Source organism: Malus domestica, chromosome 05 (genome assembly GCF_042453785.1).
Source record: "Malus domestica chromosome 05, GDT2T_hap1".
In the NCBI taxonomy this organism is placed as follows: domain Eukaryota; kingdom Viridiplantae; phylum Streptophyta; class Magnoliopsida; order Rosales; family Rosaceae; genus Malus; species Malus domestica.
Window position 1 is genome coordinate 41,050,200 of NC_091665.1, and position 17,644 is coordinate 41,067,843.

The 17,644-nt window shown below is 38.2% G+C and overlaps 3 protein-coding genes across 7 annotated transcripts; 2 read left to right on the plus strand and 1 right to left on the minus strand.

Moving 5' to 3' along the window:
• Nucleotides 1-196: 196 nt before the first annotated feature.
• LOC103427870 (uncharacterized) lies at nucleotides 197-6,721 on the minus strand. 5 transcript variants are annotated; one of them, XM_008365954.4, is made up of 10 exons: nucleotides 6,149-6,721; nucleotides 5,436-5,479; nucleotides 5,168-5,282; nucleotides 4,934-5,051; nucleotides 3,755-4,359; nucleotides 3,066-3,348; nucleotides 2,707-2,983; nucleotides 2,052-2,210; nucleotides 909-1,370; nucleotides 197-821 (listed from the first exon to the last, which is right to left on the minus strand). In XM_008365954.4, the coding sequence occupies exons 1-10, from the start codon at nucleotides 6,345-6,347 to the stop codon at nucleotides 513-515; spliced, it is 2,571 nt and encodes an 856-aa protein (XP_008364176.2). In that variant the 5' UTR covers nucleotides 6,348-6,721; the 3' UTR covers nucleotides 197-512. The 5 variants fall into 5 exon arrangements, with proteins under 5 accessions (XP_008364176.2, XP_008364174.2, XP_008364175.2 ...); XM_008365952.4 differs by having other exon boundaries at nucleotides 197-824; nucleotides 6,149-6,667; XM_008365953.4 differs by having other exon boundaries at nucleotides 2,052-2,213; nucleotides 6,149-6,628.
• Nucleotides 6,722-9,124: 2,403 nt separating this feature from the next.
• LOC103427871 (carboxyl-terminal-processing peptidase 1, chloroplastic) lies at nucleotides 9,125-13,766 on the plus strand. The gene is made up of 12 exons (XM_008365955.4): nucleotides 9,125-9,551; nucleotides 9,836-9,955; nucleotides 10,230-10,367; nucleotides 10,525-10,629; nucleotides 10,786-10,954; nucleotides 11,496-11,572; nucleotides 12,409-12,453; nucleotides 12,627-12,710; nucleotides 12,838-12,876; nucleotides 12,960-13,022; nucleotides 13,202-13,331; nucleotides 13,410-13,766. Exons 1-12 carry the CDS (start codon nucleotides 9,162-9,164, stop codon nucleotides 13,463-13,465), a joined length of 1,416 nt encoding a protein of 471 aa, XP_008364177.2. The 5' UTR covers nucleotides 9,125-9,161; the 3' UTR covers nucleotides 13,466-13,766.
• A 1,814-nt stretch (nucleotides 13,767-15,580) lies between these two features.
• Nucleotides 15,581-17,638, plus strand: LOC103408891 (PLASMODESMATA CALLOSE-BINDING PROTEIN 1-like). The gene is made up of 4 exons (XM_008347712.4): nucleotides 15,581-15,857; nucleotides 16,243-16,767; nucleotides 16,965-17,007; nucleotides 17,091-17,638. Exons 1-4 carry the CDS (start codon nucleotides 15,797-15,799, stop codon nucleotides 17,344-17,346), a joined length of 885 nt encoding a protein of 294 aa, XP_008345934.2. The 5' UTR covers nucleotides 15,581-15,796; the 3' UTR covers nucleotides 17,347-17,638.
• The last annotated feature ends 6 nt before the right edge of the window (nucleotides 17,639-17,644 follow it).

Below are 17,644 nucleotides of genomic sequence, written 5' to 3' on the forward strand. Positions count from 1 at the left end.
GTTTGATCAAATGTAATATTACTAAATCAAGAACTAGTTGGTAAACCCGCAAGTGTTTTCTGCGCATTGTGATTTACTCTCTAATTTGTATTTTAGCTAAGAAATGCATAAATTTCATTGGGAGGAAACCCATCTTTTCTCTACTACGGGACAAACAAACAACACAACTGAACAAGAAAACAGAAGAGAGAAAAAAGAAACGAAAAGGAGCGTAGTAAAATATCCACTAATCCAAATTAGCACACTTGTTTTTACCTAAGGTAACAGGTTAAACATGGTGAGCAAGAAAACAATATCTAGAAATACAATCTCTCTCGTGGCACAGGCACAGGCACAGGCACAGGGACAGGGACAGGGCAGCAGCCAAGCCAAGGTCTCTTCCTCTTATGACCAAATAATGATACATGATGACGATTATTCCAACCGCAGTAAACGCCTCTGATTGGCCACTTTCAAACTCACTACAAGACCCCGAAAAAAAACTTGAGGAGAGGGAGGGAGATGACTGAGAATTAGTAGCTGTTCTGCCATAGCTGCTGTTGCGACTGCTTCGAGGGTTGGCCGCCTTGTGAGCTGCCCAGGGACGCGTCCCTCGAACTTTGCTGCTGCTGGTGTTCTAGGGACATCCCGGTTTGAGAGTGATAAAAGTTGGGGTAACCGAGAGTTCCAGCATACTGCTGTGAAGGCGGTGGTTGCTGAGCTTGCCGGAACCCTGCGTGCTGTTGATTCTGCCCCTGAAAGCTGTAATAGTTGCTGGCTGGAACAGCAGACATTGCTCGGGAACCAGGTCCATGAACCCACATGCCCGAGTTATCATTTTGCTGCTGACAAAGAAAAAAGAATATACTGTTAAACGAACGAAAGGATAAGCACTTTTCATGAGTTTTTTTCCCAAGATAACAAATTACCTGCTGAAGTGAGATCAAATGGCTATTGTCCTTGTACTGAGAGTTTACGACATCGTCATAGCCCATCGTTGTTCCTGTAGGTGCCGAAGGTGGATTCAAAGGAAAGTTTCCACCAGGAATGCTGGTTGAACTACTGAACCCATAGCCAGGCGGAATATTAGCAGACTGAGGCAAACTGCTAACAGAGACGCTATTTTTATACTGTGGGAGAACTGCAGCCAGAGACTGATGATATGTGCTGTTACCAGCAAATTGTTGCTGGAAAGCTGATGGCATATATGTGTAGCTCTGAGGCAGGAAAGGATAACCGATCATGTTTGAAAAATGCCCTAGCGGAAGAGTAGGTTGAGAATAAGGGTGCACTGCAAGGTGTTGTGGAAGAGCTGGTCCAGTAGCAACATTAGCACCAGGCAGGCCCTGTGGAGTAGGCTGAGGTGCAGAAATACCACCTGCTCTCAATGCCTGTGTATCCACAATAAAACAATTGGAAGAAAATTTGAGATCTCTAATGTGTCCGGATTTGATCAGAGCAATAGAGAAATAAGTTGACCAAAAAAACCTCGAACAAGAACAATTTCGTTATCTGGACTTGTTGTACATAACAAACAATTTCAAGAAGATGATTTCCACAGCATTGGAACATACACACGAAATACAGAAAACAGAGGCAACTAACTCACATATAAGTTGCAATCATAAGATGGTAAATGCTTAAAGTAATTCCATCAGAGTCAAACCAAAGAAAATGTGCAGGCTGACAATAAATATGTAATTAGAACGGATAAGTAGTGAATCTTTTCCTTAAGAAACCAAGGATATAACTTTAGCAGAATGATGATGAGTTAGCACAAGACAACCAAGTTCACAAATAATCCATGGCCTCTATAGAATAGAATGAATACAATGCAAATTTCAGCCAACTTAAACTAGTTTGACTATGTTACATTAAGTTTCTTGGATTTAAGCATGAATCTCGGTCAACAAGAATGGGTGAACATCTGCATGTAACTCTTTTTCTTTGCAAGCATAAGAAACGGACACCCACAGTGTAAGTTGTAAAAATGTTCTAGTATTTTTATGCCAGTCAAACCATCAACTAAAAGAATAATTGATAAGCTTAATATACAATAGAAAGGAAGGAACCTCTGCCATGGAGATGGTGGGACCGCTGATAGAAGAAGCCGCATTGCCATACTTTGTGGGCATAGATTGGGTCATGGGGAACGGTGAGTATGGAAAATCCTCCCTTGCAGCTTGAGCACTCGAAGCTAACAGAGTGCTGGGCAATGAATTTGTATATGCCTGCTTTAAAGAAAATATGAGAAATGAGATTCAACTAACAGTAACAAACAGGATTTGCAAAATGCAACCACGTCACTCTAAGACAAACAAACACACCAACAGAACCGAATGATCTAAAGTATGATGATACTAAAGGCTAAGCTTCATCTCATGCCCCTTTTGTCTTCCCAGTTTTAATTTTCCAATGCTTATGTAATGTATACAACAATGTGAACATACAGACAAAACACACTCGCAACACTTGGTAATTAAAAAAAACATACAACACATCCAGCACTAGCATTACATGTGATGTATATAATGATGTGAATCTAAAGACTCCAATGCAGTCGATCTAAAGGCTCTAAACATGTAAGATCTCCAGGTCCAATGATGTTGGCATCCAACCAACTGGCAATATATTGCTCAAACCAGAATCAATTATTATGTGGAGACTGCAATATTACCTCAAAACAATTAACACAACAAATAGAAAAAACATAGTTCACTGCCTAACCATCACATTCGAAAAAGGAGCCATATTCTGCATCTGCGAGCTTGTATGTTGGTGAGAAAATGCCGCATCCAATTGTTGGGAATTCTCATATGCAAATCCAGGTGCAGAAGAGAACACATATTGATTCCCCTGATCAGGTTCATGGGTTTCTTGTTTCAAGATCTCTGCTTGTGAAACTGAAGGAGATTCATAATCTCCCGCACTGGCTACAGTTCTATGAACTAGACTTTCGTCCGAGGCATTCATGAGATGCTCATCTCCATAATACTCGGGATTTCTGCAGGGAAAAAAAAAAAATCTTAAGATGGTGCTACACAACCAACAATAAAATCAAGGGAATTACTATCACCAGGTCATACCTTGCATCTGAGTGTGCAATTGCAGAAACATCTACGGCCCCAGATGTCTCTTCAAAGTTTCTTTTTTGTGGCTCCGATGCAAATGAATCGGAGCTAGGAAGAGCAGGATCTGGGCCAGATCGGAAACTTCCAAAGCTCAAGTTCAAGACATCTGGAGTATGAAGCTGAAGGTGATTAGGAATGACCACAGGAGGTTTTTCTTCTTCAGGAGCTGCTCCCCTATCATCGTTTTGTAAATTAAGTTGCTGCAAGTTTGCAGCCACTGATGACACATCTTCTTCAGCTGGGGAAAGAAAGGGTAGACAATTTCTTAAAAAACAGCATTCAGCATTCTGGAATTTATTAAAGTTTAAATTAGCAACTTCGCTATCCAGAGAAAAAATTAGTTAGAATTTATGGAAAAGCAAAAAACTGTTCAGGTCAAAATCCACCAAATTAGAGTATTAAGCTTTTCTTCCCTGATTCAAGATACTAACTTCAAAGCACAAGTTGCAACTGAGTTTTCAGTTACAAACAACCCCTTAAAATACTCTTTGCAGATTATCATAAACCTTCGTCACAATATTTCCATATCTTTAAGCAATGTTCGTATTGAAATATATAGTGGAACTTTGAGAAAAATATAGGTCGGAAAAAACAGAGGAAGAAGATATTGCAGGACAAACCCAAAAAAAAAGCCATCTGGTTACCTTCATTCTCCTCGAAAGCATGCCGCTGTGGTTGGTAGGAATTTATGTCTTCATACAAGCTATTATCAAAATTAGATGCACCTCCGGAATTATCTTCTTGTAAATGTCTACCAGATACAGAAGTAGGCTCATTCTGGCTTGGAAGTGCCTCAACAGAATCATCTTCTTCCACCTCAACCTCATCTATCTGGGATCTTATATGTTGATTAGCTCTATCGACGGGCACGTTAGATGAATCAGCATACAGCTCAGAGTTTGCGGGTGCCCCAAGAACAGAGGACATGCTAACAGATGGTGGATCAATCAAGGGCCACTCATCATGGGTCGCTGACAACTTTGGAACATGATCTTGCGGTGAATGCAAATTGTGATGCAATGATGCTGCAGGAGGCACCCCATCATGATGATTACCACTATGATTATGGGGGTTTGGCATGGTGGTAGCCTTGGCTTGCGGCCTGCCCATTTTAACAATGTCGGCCATGGATACTTGACCTGGAACCCCTCCCCATGCAGACTGATATCCTGAAGAAGGCTGTGAGAATGACGATATTCCATCATCTGTGCTCAATGTTGGCATTTTATTTTCACTCCCCACAGAATCGCTGCAACAGATTTACAAATAGATGAGCAACACATCGAGTATGCATCATCCCCATGTTTTTAACATGAATCGCAATCTATACCACCCCAACGGCTATCGAAGTAATAAAAAAAATGACCAGCTAGAGTAAAGCTGCTACAGACAAACAGACATGCATATAAACCACGTATGATTAATGTAGAGCATGTTTTCACAAAGATATGAAGATGAGAGAACTTCCTCTGCAATTTACATGTCAAGACTCGAGACATAAAAAAGGCCTAATTGTGTTCCTTACGTCTTTTACAATTGAAGTATGTCCACAAGAGCATTAATATATTAAACAGACGGTTGTTAGAAATGAAGTGACCTGTAACAGTGAAAGTTTAAGTGCGACAAGACACTCAACAGATAAAAGCTTTCTTTGAAAAATTCAAATACAAGTTTAAAAAAGCCAAAGAACATGAATAAACAGATGAGGGTTAGCAATTTTCTCAAAATTAATAATTATATTATTTAGTTGCATTATATGCTTCTAAATCAGAGAAAGAAAAGAGAGAAATAACTGTATCAGCTTGAGGTTTTATAGTTATAACCTGTAGGATGTGGGTCGTCGACCTGTGTGATTTCCTGCCATGCCAGACGCAGAACCTGGATAAGCATGTGTCCCATTTTCCTTCTTGTATGCAGACTTACCATGCGAAAAACCAGAATCTGAGGGGGGAAAAGAAACAGATAGGTGAGACTAAGTTTATCAACGTTATGTAGAAATTTTCAAACCATGTAAACACAGTATTATCCAACTTTAATTGCATCAGTCCGCCACATACCATTAGAGCTAAAGTGGTTTGATCCGCCACGTGCAGAATAACGGTCACCACCTCTAGCACCATAACTTGAAGCGTTACTCGCCCCACGAGACCTGGAATCTGTCGGCTCCTTACTCTGAAGAAGAATATGAGTGTGTGTGCGTGTGTGTTACGTTAGAAAGGATAGGATAACATAAAATATTTTCAGAACATAAACCATGAAGAGAGCAAGGATGGGAGGTAAATGACAAAACATGAACTTGAAATTATGCAAATGACACGCACGCACCTCTTTTTTCTTTTCTCGTTTGCTCTTCACTTCATGAAAAGGATCTACACAAGTTATAAGCTTTACATCATAAGCAGTTTCAACAAAAAACATATATATAAACCAAATCACATTCATATAAGCACCAAGACCTAAACATACTCAACCTACGAAACCAAAAATTACAGAAAAGAGATCATATTTCAAATTTCAACTGCGATTTTACGGAGCAAGCATCACAAGCAGCATGCTTCAAGGACATAATTAATGTTTTAAACAATAAAACTCTTTAAAAAACTCATTGATTTCATTTCTTCCAAAGTATGATTTTTCAAACAAGATGAGTGAACGACTGCGAGTGAGAAAGATGGGAACCCAGAAAATAACTAAATAAACAAAACCCAAGAGGGGGAAACAGCCCAGCAAAGCATGACATATATATTTTTCGAAAATTGAAAGACCAAATAGTAGGGAAAGCACAAAACTTGATAAAACAAATGAACAATTTCCTTCAACCCAATAAATATTTTTCCTTTTATAATCCAGAAAATCCACTGGACTGTCACAAATACTACAGCTATGCCTCAGTCCAATACTAACTTTTTTATTTGCCCTAAAACAGAAAAAACCCGAAACTTCAAATTCAAAATAAAAAATTGGACAAATAAATTTGAAAAGAGAGAAGATTTTAGAGAGAGAAAGTGAGGAGAGAGAGAGAGGGATAGGGGGTGGACCTTGGGCGAGGAGGCGATTGACGGCTTCGTTAGGGTCCATGTTACAGTCTTTAAGCATAGCGTAGATCTCCTGCTCAGTGCAGTTATTCACAATCTCCTTCAAGCTCTGCACCATCTTCCGAGACCCCGCAGGTATGCCGGAAATCCCAGTATTGCCCTTACCATTGCTGGCCACGCCTCCGCCGCCTCTCCCGCTCATTCTCTCTCTCTCTCTCTCCCCTTCTGTGAGAAAACCCTTATTAGATCTGAGACTGCCGAAACGGCGACGTATTGGATTTACAGCTGTTCGTCTCTCTCTCTCTCTCTGAGTTTCCGCCGCTGCTGCCAAACAGAACGCAAGGAGGAAGAAGATGAAGATAAAAATCCAAACTCTCTCTCTCGGCACCGAAAACCCTTCCTTTCGCTCTTTCTTTTTTCTTTCCTCTTTGAGTGTGCAGATTTTTTAATTAATTATTATTTTCGGCTTCACAAATTTAAAAACTCCACTAAAGTAATTATATGGTGTTAATCCTAGGGCATGAAAAGATATCTTCTTCATATCTTTTCCTTTAAAACCTAAAAATCAAATGATCTGAGCTTTAAAATTTTGATTCAACGGTTAAAAATAAAAAAATTGGTAAAAAAATTTAAAACTTATAATAATTTTTTTTCCGTTTGATCAAATCTTAAAGGCCTGGATCACTTAATCTTTGAACTTTAGAGGAAATGATCTGGAAAGGATCTCTTTCCATTGGGCATTACTAAAACAAATTTTAAATTATAAATAATTTGACTTTTTTTGTTAATTGGCATCAACCTATCTTTGTCTTATACCAATAATTTAGCACTATAATGTCGAATTATCTTACACATGATATGAATCGTCACGGGTGACTTAGTGGTTGAAAATAAATTTCAAGCCCTTATTTTACATAGAACATTTTGAGTTTGATTCCTAACGCACTTGAATCACAAGATATTCCACATAGCACGTTTTGTGTTCACTTTATAACACGCTTGAATCACACGATAGTAGCGAAGACCATCTCCAATCATTGGGTTAAAACCTAAAGTTTAAGTTTTAAACTAACTCAATCTTGCTCCAAAGTTGGGCCTAAAATAAGTTTTGGGTTAAAAACTAAAATTTGGGCAAATTTAACCCCAAATTTAAGTTTTGAACTAACTCAATCATTCTTCAATAGTTGGGACTAAAATAATTTTTTGGTTAAAACCTAAAATTTAGGCACCTTTAAATTTGTAAATACATTACATCTAAATTTTTAAAATTTAGGCAACTTTAAAGTAAAAAGACTGAACAAATGATGTATCTATACTATGAGGTTAGAGAGTAAGTTAAGTCTTATAATAGACTAGCAATAATATGGTTCAAATTCGCCTTTGGCGATAATCAAAACCTAAGACATTTCACATTACAAGTGAAGATGAATACTATTAAACCATAGTGACACTTAAATTTAGGTTTTAAACTAACTCAATCATTCTTCAATAATTGGGTCTAAAATAATTTTTTGGTTCAAACCTAAAATTTAGGCAACTTAAAAATTTTAAATACATTGCATCTAACGGCTGATATCAAATATGATCAAATCTGACGGTAAAATATTTCTTAGATGTATATTTGCACAATTATAAGTACTTTTCCAATGGCTAATTTATACTTGAAAAAGTAGGAACCACACAATCAATCAAGTATATATTTAGCCAAGTTCCTTCTAGACAATATTCAAAATGCGATCTCCCCCAATTCCTTGAGTTAAAAATGTATTGAGAATACATTTACAATTTTTTATGCAATAAAGATTCACAATGATTGATGGCCACCTTAGCAATCCTTTTAAATCAAATCAATTTGACCGTCCTCGCATAACACTAACACACTTGCCTCTTGTAGAGAATTTTGTCCGTATGACTTTCGTATCTTGTAGCTTATTAGTTCTAAAATGAGATTATTAATTACAAGATAACGACGGGCATATAATAATAAAGATGATGATTTAATATATTTTAATGACTATACAACTGATGATCACTTCGTACAACAGTTTTGTGGTGTTCTTATTTATTTATAAATAAAAAGTCTTATGTTCGATTATTGTCAAATATAAACTTGAATCACGTAAGTTTATCAATGAATTTAGGTGTGTGAAGCTCCTTGGAACTTAAGAACAGTTCTGGAGGATATCAAGTAGCTTGCTTCTTCTTTTTTGAACTTCAAGTGGACTTATACATTCAGAAAAGCTAACTTTGTGGTGGACGCATTGCTACCATTAGTCATAGTGTACAAAATGTACATATTTAAGAGTTTTGTATCCGAACAAGACACGCCTTTTATTTCGATTGTATTGAAATCAAATGTACTCAAGGATTTTTTATTTGAACTAAGTTACTTTAGTTAAAAAAAATATATATATGAGTGGGTGGACGCGTCTTTAGAGTGAGTATATGAAAGGAATAATATTATAACAAATGATTGTACTTATCCTAAGTTTTGACACGGCGTACTCGCATACACTGCACCAAACTAAGTAGAGATTTTTCAGTGTGATCGATACATGCGATGGTACACCACGTATCATTATATAAATTGTAGGATCTGTGTGCTAAAAAATTAATAACTTAAAACATAAAATTTTTCACTACTCTTATTAAAACATGTGATATACCACTTGTATTCTCATCATAATTAAAAATTTCTGCAAACTAAGCTCGTCTCAATCCAGTCCAAACTAATATCTTCCCAACCCAGCCGTCCAGTCCAATCCAGTCCCATGTTCGACAATCCAACACTTGGCAACCGAGGGGTGGACAGTCGGACACCTACTCAACAGCTGGCCCTGGCCCACCGCTGTCCGTCCTACCCCGGGACTGGATTAAACTCCCACACGCACCCAAACAGGCCCCGTTCCCACGTGTCAAACCGTCACCAAGGTCAAAACGCCGCGTATTTAAACTCCCGCGAAATTAAATAAAAAGGTAAATTTTAATTTCTTATTGGAAGGAGGAGGAGAAGAAGATGAGGGTTCTGTTGCTCAGCAACACCACACTCTCACTCTCACCGCCGCCGTTATCGGAAACCCTAAAATCCCCGATTCGATCCAATTTCAAGCGAAATTCGATCAATTGGGCCGAGAAAGCTCTTGTTGGAGCCCTAGGTGGGGCCCTGTCGCTCTGTCTTCTGGTCTCTTCGCCTTCGCCTTCCATAGCAATTGAGCCTTCTCCTTCTTCTTCTCCGCCGTCGACTGAGTATTGCCGCGAGGAGGAAGGAGGTGAAGCGGCGGAGTTTTTGGTGCCCGAAGCAGCGGCGGCGGTGACCAATGAGGGGATTGTGGAGGAGGCTTGGGAAATTGTCAATGACAGCTTTATCAACACCGGCCGCTTGAGCTCGTTCCCTGAAACTTGGCAGGTACACACGTGTGCGTTTGCAGAACTTCGATTTTGACGCGTGCGAAAGTTGATTGTAGAGAAATGTGAAACAAAGTTAGTTGATTTCCGAATGAAAGTTAGTTAATTTCTGGAATGAAAGTTAGTTAAGGACTTGATTAGGGAGTAATTGTTCTGTTTTTGCATATGTTTATATACTTGGTTGATTCAGTTCATAATATGTGCGTGTGTGCCCGTGCTCGTGCGTTTATATTTGTATATATAATGGGTGTGCATGAGATTAATGGTTGGAGATCTTTTTGGTAGAGGAAAAAGGAAGACATAAGAAGTAGTTCAATAAAGACAAGAGCTAAGGCTCATGATATGATTAAGCGAATGTTGGCCAGCTTGGGTGACCCTTATACGCGATTTCTTTCCCCCGAAGAGGTAGTTCATTATTTGCCCCCTTCCTCAGTCTCTCTGTATTTGGATTTTCTAGTATTTTTCCTCCTGATATCGTTTCTTTACATGAACATCACGCTACAAGGTTTAGTGTTACGACACATTGTGCTAAGGAAAGATGGGAAGAAAAATTAAGGGCTTTGCTTACGAATGTCATCCCTTACAACATACATGTTGTCTTCACTTGGTGTTTATTTACGAACTTTACAGCTTATCTTATTCCATGGCATATGTCGCTTTTGTCATGTTGAAATGAAAGTTCTCCAAGATGGCGAGGTATGACATGAGTGGTATTGGAATAAACCTCAGGGAAGTCCCAGATGAAAACGGAGATGTGAAAGTGAAGGTACTAGGACTTGTACTGGATGGTCCTGCACAATCTGCAGGTGTGAGACAGGTATTCCTGTACCAAACTTGCAGTTATAGATGTAATATTATGTCTGTTTCCATATCTCCCTCTCCGCTTTGGCTTTTCAACAAACTCACATAAAGTCTTGACAGTGTTTTGTGTTGGCTGCTGGTTGTATGTTTTCTTGCATTTTATTATTTGGTAGGGGGATGAAGTACTAGCTGTTAATGGATTGGATGTGAAAGGGAAGTCAGCTTTTGAAGTATCATCATTGATGCAAGGCCCTAACGAGACGTTCGTTACTATTAAGGTTGTGATATTATTTGTACTGAATACTGATGTTTTGTTTCTCAACCAAAAATAGGTTGTCATTTAAATTAAGCTTCTCAATGGGTACTGCTAATTTACTATTTTGTTGGTTTGTTTTAAAATGATTGTTGAGAATAAACATCATCATACATTTCAGGTCAAGCATGGCAATTGTGGGCCTATTCAGTCTATTGAAGTCCAAAGACAACTTGTTGCTCGAACCCCTGTCTTTTATCGGTTGGAACAAATAGAAAATGGAACCAGATCTGTTGGATACATGCGAGTAAAAGAGTTCAATGCATTGGCTAGAAAGGACTTGGTAATTGGTATGTGGTTTTAGCAAATTCAACTGAATGTTAGTTATCGCTTATTCCTAATCTAAATTAATCAGTTGCATGATGCTATAATGCGTAAAATTTCTGAGCATGAAAGTGTTTCTTTACATATTTTTGGTTTTAAACATTAGCGGTAAATGGAAAGGAAAAATGAACTACTACATGTTCCTTCTCTTTGGGGCTGTTCTATATCTAGGAGGAACCAGATAATATCCAAAGTAATAAACCTATTTTACCGGAAACAATTGAATATATAGAGATTGGGCAATGTGACCATGGAAATACCTGCTTTTATGATTCATCATCAGTTTCAATTTGTTACACCTGCTGAATCATGAATATCTTCACAACCATTTGTTATTTTTCTAAATACTTAAACTTCTCAGTTTTGTTCCCAGTTTGCTAGCTTCAATATTTTTATGCTCTACCTTATTTATAACGGCACTAGCAGCTTCTTCTTTTGCTTTATACTAGACTTATATAGTGTCGGTTAGTAGTAGGGTGGATATTGATGGAAAAATTGATTTTGCAGCTATGAAGCGGCTTCAGGACATGGGTGCCTCATACTTCATTCTGGATCTTAGAGATAATCGTGGTGGACTAGTACAGGTTTCCATTCTGGATCTTAACTTCAAGCTAGTGCTAGGTTTGATGATTACACCTTGCAGAATTTCTTTCTTCCTAACCACTGCTTTTGTTGGCATTGTGGATCTTTTAGCTAGTGACTAGGTTATATTACTCATATACTCCTTAACTATAACTGCTAGTTGAGAGATAACTTTTGAGTTAATGCTAGGTTTGATGACTACACCTCCGAGAATTTCACTCATCCTAACTACTGGTTTTGTTGACTTGGCATTGTGGATCTTTTAGCTAGCTAGTAGGTTTATTAGTCATATATTCCTTAACTATAACTGCTAGTTTATCTTTGATCACATGATGTACGAATTTATTACTTCTATCCTGTTCTAGCTTCCAAAAGAGTAGAGCCATTAAAAAGCCGGTAAATCTCTCTCCTGTTTTTGCTCAATCAGGCTCTATAAACACATGAGCCATGTGAATGTTTCGATTCATCATGACTTGCAATTAGTCTTGGTCGTATTTGTCAGACTGTACGATTGTCTAAATAAATGACAATTTCAATAATATTTGAAAATTTTGCTAGATAATCCATATGTGTGGTCATCATTTATTGTTTCAATCACAGAAATTGAATTATCATTATCAAGTCTTTATACGATGATGCCATTGTCAATAATAAAATGAAAATTTACATATTTTTGTGGAAAATCATGCATCCCTTTTCAGTAGTTGTGTTCAATCAATCATGTAACATTGATTCTTAGCACAAACTCAGTTATGTTGTATGTTCCCTGTTAGTACTTTGTTCAGATGAATTCTGCAATATAAAGATTCTTTATTTAAACCTGTTTGCATATTTTCAGGCTGGAATAGAAATTGCCAAGCTATTTCTAAATCAAGGGGAGACGGTTTGTGTTTTTCCTTTTTCCTTATTGCATATACATTTTTCCTGTTTATTTTCTCATTGGTGGTATTTGTGTTTGGCGTTAGTCCTTTATGTTGCGTTCTCTAAGTAGCTCCTGTATGCTAGTAGAATGATTGTGTTAATGTGGTGTATTTTCTTGATGATGATTATGAACAGGTGATTTATACTGACGGGAAGGATCCCGAATACCAACAAAGCATCGTTGCAGATACTACACCATTAGTTACAGCACCTGTTATTGTACGCCTTTGTACATGTCTAAGATACTTTTTATCTGTTTCCATGAATTGTATTTGTGGCAAGTGTAATTGCAAACATCTCGAGTTTATGAGTTATGACAAGGCTCTTGACTTAACTTCTAATACAGGTTTTGGTGAACAACAATACTGCTAGTGCAAGTGAAATTGTGAGCAGCTCGATGATCCCAATTACGTATGATTATTTTGGTTCATACAATTCAAGCACTTACATCGGTGGCTCTCATTGCAGGTTGCTTCCGCTTTGCATGATAATTGTAGAGGGGTTCTTGTGGGTGAACGGACATTTGGCAAGGTAAAAATTTGCCATCGCTGTTTCAGTTTTTACCGTTGCTCAACATTGTCTTTGCATGTTTATTGTATATGTCTTGTGACGGAACTGCATTTAGCTAGATTCCTCAAGATTCCAGCCACTTGCTTTCTAATGGTTAGTTCTCTTTATGATTCTGATGGCGTCTCTGATGCTTTTGACAGGGTTTAATTCAATCTGTATTTGAACTTCGTGATGGCTCCGGCGTGGTTGTAACTGTTGGGAAGTATGTCACGCCAAAACACAAGGACATTAATGGCAACGGAATAGAGCCTGATTTTCGAAAATTCCCAGGTACAAAACTTAACATCATTCTTTTGCAATAAATGTGCTCAAGTCCTCAAGTAATCTGAGGATCTCTTTTATCTGCAGCATGGAGTGACGTCACGCAACGTCTTTCACAGTGCAGCATGCTTCAGCGGGGATAGATCAGTGGTTGAGACGGTTCTTTCTTACCATGAAAGCGGCAGCGGTACTCGTTGATTACATGTGCCTGCAACTGCAAGAGATGGGCAATGCGTATAGAACTCTTGGATTTTGAGTTCTGTGATGAAACATATCGCAGGAGTGCTCTGTGCTCGCATGGGGATTTTGCATTGGAGAAGAACCTGGGGGATGGCGGAATATACTAGTCTAGGAAGATATGCTCTACATTTTTTTATTTTAGTTTTATAGATAAAAGTATGTTTAAAAATAATGAACAAAATATATCTAAAACTTCATTTTAAATCCAATGGCCTACACTAGGAAACTGCATTGTCCGATAAAACCACGGGGTTATTTTCTGATTACCTTATTACCATGACCGTTCATCTGATCAGGCCAATTTAAAATGTTGATAACAAAATACACAACTATAAGAATCAGAATTTTTTGAATTTTTTTTCTCATAATAAGTTTGGAACACCTTTAAAAATTCGATTGGAATTGCCAAGTGCATTCTGATTTTTGTTCAAATTTTTTGGAAAATATTCGAATTGGAGAATTTTTGGATTTTGATTGGAAATTTTACCGTCAGAAAGTTGAAATCATGCCAACTTGCACCCCTATTCCATACCCAAATATTGCTGTAATTTGTGACCAAACTATTGCTTCATTTGAGAGTTTTAACGAAACACTTCAAGTATTGTTCACTTTTAACGAAAAATCACATGTTTTCCTTTTCTGGTATTAGTACTATTCACTTACACCTTTATTTGTCATTTTTTATTAAAACTAAAGTTTTTGAGAACTTTTCGTTAATTTTGCTTAATTTTTATCATCACTATTTCAAGGAATTCAAGTACGTCCTATATACCAAATATGGAGGCTTTGCATTACATTTTAGTTAAAATTGGCGATTCTGCTTTTGAGGAGGTGAACCTTAAAAGAAAGCAAGAAACCCAAATATGTCCTCTCACGTCATATGTTTTTTCTCCTCATCTGTGTTGGTTCACACCAAAAGTTTTGTTCCAAATTAGGTAAGAAATGCCCGATAAATAACAAGCATGATTAACCTTGCTCGTTGCGTACATGAGCTTAGTCAATAGCTACAGACTATAGCATATGTGCTCTCCGTATGAATTCAAGTTCAAATTCCTCTCTTCATTGTTTCAATTATTTTAAAGTAAAATATCGCTGGTTGTCTTTTTGTTCTATGCACTGATTTGTCTAATTATGGATCAATCAGTATTGATGTTTTATTACACTCCCTTTATATGAGATGACCAGTCTGTTAATCATAAAGTAACTTTTATCCGTTTAACAACAACCCTCCACTCAGCACCGTTGGATCACTAAGGCCGACTTTCGTCCCGGCCTGACGGACGAGTTCTCAAGGGAAGTTGAATGGCTCTTGAGCTCATATTAAGGCCAAGTTTCTCCTTTTGCTAAGAAAAAACAATGCCAACTTGTTCTTTAAGAAAGCAAAACAATGTCACATGAGCAATGAACAAAGAAATCGACCAGGAGGAGACAATATTCTCGATTACAGACCACCAGATGCCACTCATAAACTCCCTCATCAACAACTTTAACTTTTTGATTCATTACCATGAAAAAAAACCACCTCAACTGAACAAAGTACACCAAAAACAGTTGAAAGAAGAGCACAAAACAAAAAGGTTAAAAAAACAAAATTCTACAGAGAGATTCCCAATTTATTAGCCCAAACAACCACCGCCACTGAGTCTTATTCAACTAGGTGAAGTCAGATGTATGAATCCCAAAATGCTACTGCGTTTGGTTTTGCTTCAAGTCTTCTGTTAGCTTAAAATACATCATATCTTCTTTTAAATTCTATTTCCAAGTCTTCATAGGTCTTCCTCTACTCTTTTTTCCCTGACGTTCCGTCTCATAGTCGCATCTCCTAACCGGAATAAAACATGAGATTTGAATCCCATGAGCATTGAACATGAGATTTAAATCCCAACAGATCATTCTCTTTTGCCTTTCCCCATTTCATACACTTCTTTTTTTTGCAACCATATCTTGCTTGCATATCCAACTTACCCAATTCCTCCTTTCTCAAGTTTTCTATATTCTCCATCCCCTTCTCTCTTTTCGTCTCTCTTCGATCCAAGAAAGATACGATTCTTCCTCTAGGTATATTATATATAAAATAAATATGCAGAGAAAGGACGTACAAGCTTCTTTTTTGCAGTACCTCCACCATTTCTGTTCCTCTTGGGTAGTATATCTTGGCTTCTGCATCATTGTTTCCAGCCTCAAAGAAAACCCGCAATCACAAGAGTGCACAAGAAGAGAAGTAGCTAGGAGAGATGGGTGTTGGCTCGCTTCGGCATTCTGCGTTGTTTTTCTTGTTTTTTTGCTTTAGTTCGGGTAATTTGAATTGCTGTATGGGTCTCTGTTCCTGCCTGGTTATGTGTTTCTCTTCCTTCTGTGTGTTTCAACACGAGCCTTCGAACCACCAATCCGGATTTCCTCAATGATCATCAATTTTCCTTCATGTCTATAGATTTATGAAGAGATTAATTTAAGATTACTATTTCTAAAGAGCACTGGATTCGGAAACCAGCCGCTTCTAATTTCAAAACGTCTACAGTTTGTGACATTTTCGAGTCAAAACTACATGAAGTTCTATCTAATGTTAATCCACCTCCTTTCCGTATGATCCAAGCATAGGAAAAAAGATTATATTCAAGCACAAGAAGCATTTAGCATGCTCTTTTAACTCAATCTGATACCATGCTTTTCATATCTTCAGGTTCAAGTGTTCCAAAGAATCCTCTTTTGGAAGCAACCCACCAAAGAAGAACGCAAGTGAATCAAGAAAAGCATATACTTTCTGCATCTTCGGTGTATACTACGCAGCTCGATAATATTCCCACCGTCAATCCAAGTACTCTACCAACAACTCCCACACCGTTTGTGAACCCGACATACCCACCATCACCAACCACAACAGACCCAACCACAACTCCAATCCCAATACCACCGACCCTGACCCCGACAACTCCCACCACGACTCCCACCACGACTCCATCATCAGGTGGTACTTGGTGTATTGCAAGCCAATCTGCGGCACAGAATGCCTTGCAGGTAGCTCTTGATTATGCTTGTGGCTATGGAGCTGCAGACTGTTCAGCAATTAATCAGGGTGGAAGCTGTTATAACCCAAACACTCTTCAAGGTCATGCTTCCTACGCCTTCAATGACTACTATCAGAAGCACCCATCTCCTACCAGCTGCAGTTTCGGCGGAACAGCTCAACTCAGCAACACTGACCCAAGTAAGACATTTCCAGAAGTTTGTTTCTATCAAGCTTATCACTTGTCCTACAAACTTCACTTATCACAGAAAGAACTCTCCATTTCTTTTTCCAAAAGTTTCAGATCTGCCACTTAACAAATTCAATTCCTTACCTTGCTGTTCCTGTTACATGTACGCTTGAATAAATACTGAACTCCTTGCTCTGCCAAATTGCAGGTACTGGTAGCTGTCGCTTTGCAGCTTCCTCATCATCAACCAGGTAACCTTTCATACCCCTACCTCCAACTTCATTTATATTTACATAAAGTAAAACAGATATCTTATTCTACTTGGAAAATTCAGCATGAACTCACCACCAACGCCAACAATGTCGCCACCAACGCCAATGATGTCAACAACGCCATCAACACCAACAATGCCAACAACAACAACATCACCATACACCCCAAGCATCGCTACACCAGGTGGAGGATCAACAATTTATGGTGACTCGCCAACAGATTCCCCGAACTCAGCAACCTCAATCTCATCTTGCATGTTGCTGCTATTCATCATGACTGGGATCTTGGGGTCACTTCTCGCAGAAAATTATGTCTAAAGGGAAACTACGTTTCAGCTCCTCTATATGCAATTTGATGGCAAGCCATTCACTTGCCAGCATCCTACATAAATTTCAACGAGGCCCCGAGACTCAAAACAAGCTACTATGTTACCCCTAGGCCTTGTTCCTCACCATTTAAATTACTGCCATACTTCGTCAATGTATTACCCAATCATTGACTATTAAGCCTAAGGACAGAAAAGCATAGATATTTTTTAGGTTCTTGTACTTGTAGACATATAGGTCCCTTATCTGCAGTTTTAGTACAATAAATTATTAGTTAAGGCCACCAGGC

Coding starts and splice junctions, on each gene's coding strand:
- LOC103408891 (XM_008347712.4), top strand. CDS start 15,797: ATGGGTGTTGGCTCGCTTCGGCATTCTGCGTTGTTTTTCTTGTTTTTT. Junction 16,768..16,964: donor ACTCAGCAACACTGACCCAA/GTAAGACATTTC, acceptor GCCAAATTGCAG/GTACTGGTAGCTGTCGCTTT. Junction 17,008..17,090: donor GCTTCCTCATCATCAACCAG/GTAACCTTTCAT, acceptor TGGAAAATTCAG/CATGAACTCACCACCAACGC.
- LOC103427871 (XM_008365955.4), top strand. CDS start 9,162: ATGAGGGTTCTGTTGCTCAGCAACACCACACTCTCACTCTCACCGCCG. Junction 11,573..12,408: donor ATCGTGGTGGACTAGTACAG/GTTTCCATTCTG, acceptor GCATATTTTCAG/GCTGGAATAGAAATTGCCAA. Junction 13,332..13,409: donor TGATTTTCGAAAATTCCCAG/GTACAAAACTTA, acceptor TTTTATCTGCAG/CATGGAGTGACGTCACGCAA.
- LOC103427870 (XM_029103098.2), bottom strand. CDS start 6,347: ATGAGCGGGAGAGGCGGCGGAGGCGTGGCCAGCAATGGTAAGGGCAAT. Junction 4,360..4,933: donor CGACGACCCACATCCTACAG/GTTATAACTATA, acceptor AATCTGTTGCAG/CGATTCTGTGGGGAGTGAAA. Junction 2,984..3,065: donor ATTGCACACTCAGATGCAAG/GTATGACCTGGT, acceptor TTTTCCCTGCAG/AAATCCCGAGTATTATGGAG.